The 10,701-nt window shown below is 38.8% G+C and overlaps 1 protein-coding gene across 4 annotated transcripts in view; it reads right to left on the bottom strand.

The window, feature by feature from the left end:
• Positions 1–10,701, bottom strand: part of LOC136844974 (ankyrin repeat domain-containing protein 17-like) — a 78,828-nt gene continuing 68,127 nt past the window's right edge. For all 4 annotated transcript variants that reach the window (XM_067114449.1, XM_067114450.1, XM_067114451.1 and 1 more), the window contains 6 exons: positions 8,689–8,953; positions 7,716–7,879; positions 7,144–7,500; positions 5,427–5,602; positions 1,397–5,153; positions 1–996 (listed from right to left, as the gene is read on the bottom strand). In XM_067114449.1, coding sequence (XP_066970550.1) covers positions 955–996; positions 1,397–5,153; positions 5,427–5,602; positions 7,144–7,500; positions 7,716–7,879; positions 8,689–8,953 — 4,761 coding nt within the window. In that variant the 3' untranslated portion in view covers positions 1–954. The remainder of the gene's footprint in view (positions 997–1,396; positions 5,154–5,426; positions 5,603–7,143; positions 7,501–7,715; positions 7,880–8,688; positions 8,954–10,701) is intronic.

Here is a 10,701-nt window from a genome sequence, read left to right as displayed (position 1 = left end):
TTTTGCCTGATAAATCTTTAATGTTTCCACAGATTAAGTGGAGTTAAGCATAAAGTTTCATATGCGACCTCCGAGCAGACCAGGGATGGGCAGCTGCTTGTCACCAAGTAGGCCTATGGCGTGGGGGGAGGGTAGTTAGCGGAACATGGGAGGGGAGGGGAGGGGAAGGGCAGATGAAGTGACTTTGCATATACAGTACGACCGCAACAAACGTGTGTATAAAGCCCAGTGCTAGGTTGGGTTGTCCTGTGCATGCTTACAAGAGCTGTGGAGAAGGCTGAAATACTACTAAGGGGCCGAGCAATCAACCAACTCCACGCCACATCCAGTAGCCAGGCACAATTCATGACCATGTGCACTACACCATGACCAACACCACCCAAATCTGTTCCCTGCCTGCAGTGAGAAAGAGGAGAGAGAGAGAAAGAGGGATAAGGGGTATGAGCTGACAGGGACAGCAGGTGTGGCCACAATGGGACATTCTTTTTCATTCACTGAGGGCAGTGTGGATATGATACTGCCATTAATCCTGCGAGCTGAGGCCACCAGATATGATACGTCCTTTACGACTAATCCCTACTTGGGAGGCAAAAAAAAAAGACCATAGAACGACCACAGAGCTTTGCATATACGGTTGCGTAATTTTATATCTTTACAAACATAACGGCTTTCATATCATACATCACTCGCTTAAAGTGGCACTTCATAAAATTCATGACCTAACTTAAGCAATTTCACTGAGTTTAAATGTCACCCTCAACTACATAAAGCAAAATTTAATTAAAAAGAATTCATGAGCACAATGCAAAACAGCTCATGGCTCAACCAGAGCCAACAGTGCTCTCCTCTTCATGCCATATGGGGGACTGCTGCTGCTTCTTCCTTTCTTTCAGGTGCTGCTGTTTCAAGTCTCAACTATCATCACAAGGCATTGGCTCAGCTCAGTGGACAATCTTACATTTGATGATGATTCACATCACCACCCCAATTCCACAACTGCAAACGGAAGATATTATGTAAGAACAAATATGCTCTACACACAACAGTGCTGTGCTCTACCATTAACTCATACTTTTATCTCAGCTATGATAAAGGTGTACCTGTAATTTTCAAACAATATATCCATTATATAAGGTACCAGTTCAAACAGTTACTACATCACATAACACATACACTTCAAGAAATACAATACTTTTAAGTCCTAATTCTAGCAGCTTTCCTGAAGCAACACAATATGGTAAATACAAACTTCTTGCAAAGAAAGTTTTTAAACATACAAAAGTCCATCACACAAGTCCTACTAAATCATAACAGTATTAATTTTAAATATCCAAGTACACCATTTTTTTTTTTTTTTTTTTTTTTTTGAGTCCTAACTATGGTGGTTTAGTCTTACCTGTGGATACTGCGTGATATCTAGATCACTATAGTATGCATTTGCTGGCGGCAGATTATGATCCAAGGGTGGAGCACTTAACATCTCCGGCAGCTGCATAGACCACATCAACTCTGAATTCATTCCACCACTTAAAATACCAACACCCCCACGTTCTGATCTTTTCTGAGCTCTTTCAGTACCAATAGGCTGAAGTTTAGCATGTCGCTGCTCTTCATGCATTTGAGCTAATCCTGCATTATTGGCAGCAGCTGTCTGAGTGGGTGAAGCTGGGTTTGAATTGTGTGGGGAGTGTACTGGTGAAGAGTTCTCCTGTGGACCAGCATTATTTCGAAATGCAGCATTACCTCCAACTGAAGCAGGCACTACAGCAAGAGGTGGCTGGTTTCGTGGTGGCATAAGTCCTATCAATGATTCAGTATGTAAATCTAACCCACCAGGAAACTGACTAATTCCACCATAGCCTGAACCTAAAGAAGGAGTAACAGTGGGAGCTCCATTCTGGAAAGCAGCTAGTTGTGATCGAGGTGGAAAAGTAGATGGCACAAAGGTTCCAGACCTACTTGTAAAATCAGGAGCATTAGGATTAAGATTACTCTGAATCTGAGGAGCTGCAGATATTGGAGCCATCATATTATTTGTAAAGACAGGATGTGTATTTGTTTGAGGGGTGGTAAACCTCACTCCATTCATCATGCCTGCCAGCTGTGCTATGGAAAATTGTTGTTGTTGCTGTTGCTGCTGCTGCTGTTGTTGCTGCTGCTGTTGCTGCTGCTGCTGTTGCTGCTGCTGCTGCTGTTGTTGCTGCTGCTGTAACTGCTGTTGCTTTTGCTGATGAAATGAACCCATTGCAATTTCTATAGGTGGTGGTGGTTTACGGTAAGGTTGCCCAGGAGCCAGGTTTACTAATTCTGAATGTTCTGGAGGCCCTGGCACAGGAACACGTGGCATGGATGATACAGGACCTCCTGGTGCTAGACTAGCCATGGATACACCTGAAAATGGTTGAGGACCCATGTTTACATTTACTTGGGAAAGATGACCACGCGTTGGCAGGGGGGCTACCGGACCCAGACGTACCATTGGCGATACCATTGGAGGTGGAGTACGAGCTGGGCCTGGAAGTAGGAAAGGAGGCGGGTCTCCTCCAATGTCAACTGAAGTACGAGGGAAGGGTGGCGTTGCAGTTTGGCGAGTAGGAGGGGGAGCAATAGGTCTCATGGAAGGAGATGCGACAGGTGTACCTGGAGCACTTCGTGCCATACTTGTTGCACCTGGCTGATGAGGTCCAGGCATTGATAATGGCATAGGAACACTACCTGGAGGACTGCCTGTTGCAACAGATGTCATATGACTGCTGACAGTAACTGTGGAAGTCACACCACGATAACCTGGAGCACGAGTAGCTTCCGGAGCTGGAGACTGATCAATCTGATCCACGTAGGAATTACCTTGCCCATGAGATGCTTGCTGTTGATTTTGCTGAAGTCCCTGAGGCTGAAATTTACCATTCGTAACAAGACCTGAAGCTGCAACAGATGCAAAGTTTTGCTGCTTCTCCTTAGCTCCCCACATGGCTTCATGCGTTACTTGACTGAATCTATTATTAAAAATAGAATACTGTTCACTCATCATACTATTATTATTAGCTTCTGGCACACATTTTTCCTCTCCAACAATACTCTCAGAAGTACAAACAGTATTTCCTAAATTTTGTTGTACAGAAGGCTTTGGAGATCCTACTAAGGGTGGAGTAGAAGACATTTTAGCCGATCCTTTGGAGTCTGCCAGTTTAGCTGCAAAGGTCTGCATGGCATCAGTGGTATGAGCTACAGTTGAGGGATGTACATTATTCAGAACCTTACTCGCTACAGTAGTAACAGGCACAGATTTCTTTTCCCCAGGGAATAACTGTCGTACAGCGGGACTCTTAGGAACAGCAGAGGCAAGTGCACCACCAGATGACACAGGTCTACCCTGAGATGTTCTTTTGGGAGATGAAACTGCACTTGACCATGCTGTAGCAGTAGTTGTTCCAGACTTTGCAGTTGTTATGCTGATGGTGGAAGCTGTAACAGTTGCCATACTTATTCCAATTGTACTGGCTGGTCTAAGAGCCTTGTTTGCTGAACTAGAATTAGAGGCATCTGCATTACTAACTTTAGGTGGTTTAGGGGCTACTTTAACAACTGTCTTGGGAATTAATTCTGATAAATCTTTATCAGGGTCTTTTACTAAGGCAGATATAAGATTCTGAGCCTGACGGGTTGCTTCAGTTGAGCCCTTGATGCTTATCATTCTATCTCCTTGGCTCTTCCCTTGTTTTTCCACTTCTATGTGTGCTCCTGATACTTCTCGAATGGTATTGATATTGCAACCACCGCGTCCTATTACCCTACTGATTGCGCTGTTTGGAACAGCTACTTTCTTCGCTTTTCGACTAACTTCTTTCCATCCTTCTTCTCTGCGACTACCTTTCTTGGGACTTGTTCCAAGTCCTGATGACACTTTAGCATTTGGACTCAGAGATGGTGCACTAAGAGTAGTTGACGCACTACCAACTAATCCTGGTATTGGGGTGACATAATGGTCCACTTCTCCAAATGTGTCCAGAGCATTAACACGAGATGAATCATGGCCAGATTTTTTGTTATTAGATGGTTTGATGTTGTCTAGATGAAAAATGTCTAATTCATTCATGACACCACTTGCCTTATTCTCCTCATCTTTCTTCTTCTTACTTTTTGAGGATGAGGTGGAAGAAGAGGATGAAGATGAGGACGATGACGTTGTTGTGGTTGTCGTGGTGGTACTTGTAGTAGTAATTATAGTAGTTATTGATGAGGCACTAGGTTGAGAATGTGTATTATTGTTATTATTAGTAGTATTACTATTATTATTATTGTTACTGTTACTCGTAGAAACAGATTTCTTTTGGCCACCACTTTCAGTAGTGGGAAGAGGGGATGGATTACTGTTTTGCTTTTGGTTTGCTATAGTTGAGTCTTTTGTCGCAGATTCTCTCTTTTTCTTTTTGGTTCTCTTGCCCGGTTTGTCTTTTTCATCCATAACTTTGGTTTCCGAAGTTGCACTGGTCTGACTATTAGAATCTATGCCACTGTCACCATCCTTTTCTTCTGGTACAATTTGTTCCACTACCCTCTGAAGAGCATTAGCTTCATTCTTCTCCCTTTTTGTTTTTTCTTTCTCTTTCTCGTTGTTAGCATTATCGTCGTCATCTTCCCCTTCATAATTATCACTTCCATCATCTGCTCTCTTAATTCCTTCAAGGCGTCGTTTTTCCTCTCTCTTCTCTTGCTTTTTGGCTCTTTTCTTTATCCTTCTTCGAAGGGCAGCCAACTTCTTTGATTCCTCTCTTGACTTTTCCCGTTCTAACTCTTCCAGTAAGTTGGATGCATTTTTATTAGCCTCTAATGCCTGTTTATCTTTGGCAGCACGAATGACTTCTAAACAATTGGAGCACTTTGTTACTAATTCTTTATCACTTAGAGTGGCTATGTACCTCTGTAATTCTTGGTCTGAGGGGAATTGGGATACATTACGGACCATGTACTTTACAACTTTATAGTGCCCACGCTTAAAAGCAGCCATTAGACAAGACACCTTTCTATTGTCTTCAGAATCTATATCGGCTGAAGCACTGTATAGTAACTGAACTACTTCAAGATGACCACCATTAGCTGCCAACCACAAAGGCGAGTTTCCTTTCTTATTTTTCACCTCCACTTGAGCACCTCTGTTGAGTAAAAATATAAATATCAGCTCCAGGATCAGAGAATATGAAAATATTATGATTTAATTACCTTCCACAGTGGCTTGTATTAATTTTTGCAAATTAATGAAAATGCCTGGAAGCCTCAGCACTCCTCCAGAGTCCAAAACAATATGCATGAACCAATCAATGAAGTAGACACTTAGGATATATAATTCAACCCTGCTATTACTCAAAAGTTTACTTCCCAAAAATAACCTATTATGCCAAGCAGTACATATAAGATACTATAATTACCTTTGGATGAGAAGTTCAACAAACTTATAGTGTCCCTTATCCGCCGCAATAGTGAGAGCTGTATCTCTTGAGGAGGGTACAGGGGGAGCATTGACATCGGCACCTTTGTCTAATAATACCCGGCCAACCTCTACATACCCGCCACTTGCAGCTTCCATTAGGGGTGTCAAGCCAGTCTGTCAAAAAAAGACAAAAACAAACAAATTAAAACTCGTTTTCCCATTATGTGGGAACTAGTCCCCTGGCCCCCATTTTTTTTTTTTTTTTTGCAAGCTTGAAAGCAATATCTTACAGAACACTACTGTTCAACTCAAAATTATTCTGAATTTTACCCAAGCAACTGTAACTTCTAATTGGTAAGAAGCATGTTCTACTGACTTTTCAAAACATTAGCCTTCATACTTCATTGACGAAAAAAAAACTCAATGGACATACAAAATTGGCCCTATACAGTACCCTCATCCCCCTAAAAATTTACCAAATTGAGCTCAGCTATTCATCTTTTACTGTGGTACTATCAACTATTTGAAATATATTTTATACATCTACACCTATACGGTTTCTGGACAGACCTTCACTTGCTCATTACACTAACACCAGTTAAAAGAGAGATGCAGTTTTTAGGAGCCACATACTGATTAAACAACTATTTATTCACTCATTTCTAGTACTCTGTGTAATCTTTAATGTAAGCAAATAATCCCATTACCAAAAATATTCCAACAAATCCAGTAAATCTTTATTCTAGTAAATTCTTTCACTTTCTCCATAGAAGTAAATGTAAAGCTTTATCATGTTTATAAGCAAACATACCTTTCCAAAATTCAACAACCTTTTTTGAACATTATAACCACCATCATCATTAATTTGCAATTAACTACAGTACTCTACTTCTCTGAAATTTTAAAAAGGAATCTTAGGAAGAATAAAAAATCACAAGGAGATAATTAACTAAGATAATGTGTGTTTTGCCTCAACATTATGGGTCACTGATACTGAACATGGGAAGAACGGAAGAGAGTAGCATACAACGAGAGCAAACCATACAACCCTTCAGGCATCAAGATCTTCCGAGAGTTCAGTGACCAGAGCTGCTGCATCCAGATTAAAATCAACAAATATGACATGACTGACGCTTGAAGATTAACAACATGCAAGTGTTGAAAAAGTAACCTTAAGAGCTGTCATATAAAACTCTATAAGAAAAATTTATTAGACATCACAACAGAGCACCTAACATTCCACAGTGAAGTTCAAACAACCATGAATTACAATACTGCTTCTATTAAATACATATGTTCTGCTCAACCAACAAAATAGTGGCCCAGGAAGGAAGAATACTACCTAAAAATACCCTAGTACATTTAATGGTTTTTACTAACTTCCTTTTCAACTAAATCACTCTACTACTAATAAATGCATGGAAAATATTTATGTTTTGTAAAATAAAAGATTCTTTTATCTTAATAAATGATTTCTGACCATCTTGTAAAATTTCACCAAAGCATTACAAAATTAACTATACACTTAACTGCTTGATTAGCAGTCACCATTGATGAACATACCCTTATGAGCCAAAAAAGACGTCAGTTCCATTCCATCAGTGTACAGTACTATGCTTTTACTTAATCACTTAGGTCTTAAACATGCATTTTTCATTTATACATTAACCTGAAAATATAACGTAATACAATAAGCACATGCAATAGGTTTTTACCTTGGCACGATGTTCAACATTTGCTTTCCGGTCGAGAAGGAGTGACACGACTTCATGACGACCTTGGAAGCAAGCAAGGGTGAGAGCCGTATTGCGGTTGGTTTCAATTTGAGCATTGATGTCTGAGCCCATGTCCAGCAGCAACCTTACTGCTGTTACATGACCATTCATGGCAGCCAACATCAGGGGACTAATGCCAAGTTTGCTTCCAGTTCTGGAGTTAATTTCTGCTCCATTGTCCAAAAGCAGCTTGATGATGTTTACAAAACCCCCAGATGCTGCTAGACTGAGCGGAGTATAATCGGACACATTGCGATGTTCCTTGTTAGCTCCTCTCTGCAGCAATATCTCTACAACCTGAAGACATTTATGTAGTATATAACAACAGTCATCAAATTACAAATCATGCTAAAAAACTGAGTCAAAAGAAAATCTCTGTACACACAAATCTAACTTTGTCAATCATAGGTTCCTGTAATTACATACTGGAAACCAGGATACTCTTAAATTATATCTGCTGTAGTTTCATGAACTGCTCTTACGCTGGACGAGACAAACGCGGATTTACTCACCTCGTACCTTCCTCCAGAGCATGCCAAGGATAAAGGTGTATCCTTGGTACGCTCTGACTGCGCCTCAATGTGCGCACCAGCATTTAACAGCGTCTCAACAACTTTGCTATGACCTGCTGTTGCTGCCAAGATTAGAGGTGTGAACCCTTTCTTATCTCTATGCTCTGTAATAGTAAGAAATCTAGTTATAACAAAAAAATTTTAAGGGTAAATGATGAATTTTTTTACTACTAAGGTCTTGAAATTTTCAACTGGAGCATTTATTTTGTTATATATATATATATCATCAGAAACTTGTTGTACTCAATTAGTTTTCTATTTCTGGTAAATCATTAAAATACTATGGTACTGTTTGCCCTTATCACTCTTCAAGTTCTCCTAAAATCAAGAACATTTCCTTTTCTCTCTGATCTGTCATTACTTAATAAATTTCACATGTTTGTTATGATGAGGCCCTTTCATCATATGGCACTGGAGGTTTTGACGATTTATGATAAATGTGTTACTTTTGTATTTCCTATCCTTTTCCTATTTTTTATCTAAAACTTTTGCCTATAATACTATAGGTAATACTGCAGGTAACATGGATTTTTGTGCTTTTTCAATTTTTGTCCATTTTTATTAGCTGGGATGCGAAGTGTCAGACTAACAATGCAATTTCATGCTCAACATGTCAAATACCAGTAACTTCTCAACATATACCAAAGAAATCTCTGTCATTACAGGAGCTCCAGTTTAAGAGGCTGAAGATAATGCTCAAGAAGATGACTTCACTTTTCGAAAGCCAAGCTTATCCCCATACACAATCTTGAAACTTACAGCAAGGCAAATCCAAAGAAAATGACGTTGAATGACAACTTGACAACCAAGATTACAATCTAATCCACACTGGGTAACATTAATGTGTCGCATTGTTGGTAAATATACAGTACTACTGTATTATTAGACTGAATTAAAAACAAATGCAACATACCTATTGTGGCACCACGTGCAAGGAGAAGCTGTACCAACTCTTCGTGACCACCAGCACAGGCTAGAGTTAAAGCAGTATCATGGTTTGAATCAGTTTCTATGTCCACATCCACAAGATGTGAAGGGATGGCAGTTGGATAATGGCATACAGTCCCTGGACCCACACCCGCATGCCCAGTGTATGGGACAGTTCCATCTCCACCCACGTACGGCAGACCAACTGAGACTGGGACACCACTCCCGACGCCCAGCTGACTTCCACTTCCCTGAAAACAATCAGTGTACAATCAAGTACCTTCATTAATGAACTTGAATGCATAAATTGCTTGCTTTAGCTCAAACCTTCCTCTCCATGCTCTTATATCCTGAATGATTAAGTCTGAATATATTTTGTATACTAATCAACAATACAAATAAAAAAGACTGAAATCAAATAAGGGATAAGCAAAAACTTATATGAAACAAATAGCAAAGGTTTTATATGATATTCAGCATTTTGACTTTTGGGTAAACTGGTAATTGTGGAAAACAAAAACTTGATTTACTGTCTTAAGATGCAACTATTGGAAAAAAATTGCAATTTTAAAACACATTATGAAGACAATTCACTAATAAATTATACACTTACGAAGACTCCTAATAAGCTATATTCCCCAAAACTCTTTAAAGCAACAAAACACCTCACTTCGACTCAGCTTTTCCCTAAACTGTACTCGAGAGAGAAAAATAAATAAATAAAAACTAAATGCAACCACTTTACCTGCAAATTATATCCAGAACACAAAAATATCAAAACATATTCATAGACTCATCTCACACTTGCATAATTACCATAATAACTAACTTGTGCACAAGGACATAAGTCTTACAATACACTTTTTAATGCTCCTGTATACTCTTTAATCAAGACTGATTTACTAATTTCCTGTGGCTACTAAACCACAATTTACTACCATTAGTCAGTATTTCATAAAATCTGTTTGCAATGACAGATTTACACTCCTATCTTACAGCTGCCCCTCTACTTAACAGAGTGGTTGGGACATTTTCCTTAGCTGCAAAATCTGTTAAATTAAGAGACCCCATAGATAGGCTACACTTGAATCATTCAACATTTTTCACAACTGTAGTAACCGTAATTACAAATAATTTCTAAACTTTACTTTACATACCATAGAACACAACACTTGAAAGGTAACCTAGCAAAAAAAGTACAACAATAAATTAGATGTCAGGTAAGAAAGAAGTCTGATAAGATAAGGGTTACTGTATCTGCATACTATCCTGCACTCTATACAGTACATGTATCCTCAATTAATAATCAATTTTTAACACTAATAATAAAGCCACATTATTCAAGCTTTTACTAATGTACTAAATATTCTGAATCAGTACAAACACTGACTTTTACTTGTATGATACTAGATCTTTCATATATTTCGCATGGTAATTAAGATTTTAAAACATTTTGAAGCCTTCAGCATTTACTTCTCAAAAAGCAAAAGATAATACTCCCTTCAAGTATTAATGGCTCCACTGACCCTGAGGAAATTAGTTTCTTTGAAAGCTATGAACAAAAAACACTTAACCTGGCCTGATTCACATGTATCAAAATTACTTTTAAATAAGATACAATTTAAAAGAAAATCTAATAATCAAAACCACTGGGGTTTGGACTGCTATTTAGAATACATGAAACCTAAAACATTCTCTGGACCTAAGGCCGGTAATCTTTTACATGAAGTTTTTGAGTTTTACAGGAAATCCACTACTTTCAGTTAACAATTCTACATTGAAAGAAAATACTAATCTACCTATCAAAAGTTCGAAATTACTTTTCACAAATAAGAAAAAGTAAAGATGACTATGATACTCGCAATGTATTCAGGTAAGAAGTAAAACCACATATCATTAATACCTGGAATCCCCATTCCAGGTAAAGGGGAAATCTTCAATGCCCTGCAATTAATCTCTACTTTTCACTATCATACTGTATTTCTTAACAGATAGCTAA

Source organism: Macrobrachium rosenbergii, chromosome 13 (genome assembly GCF_040412425.1).
Source record: "Macrobrachium rosenbergii isolate ZJJX-2024 chromosome 13, ASM4041242v1, whole genome shotgun sequence".
NCBI classification, from domain to species: domain Eukaryota; kingdom Metazoa; phylum Arthropoda; class Malacostraca; order Decapoda; family Palaemonidae; genus Macrobrachium; species Macrobrachium rosenbergii.
Note: the sequence above shows the minus strand (reverse complement) of the source record. Positions and strands in the feature narration are given on the sequence as shown.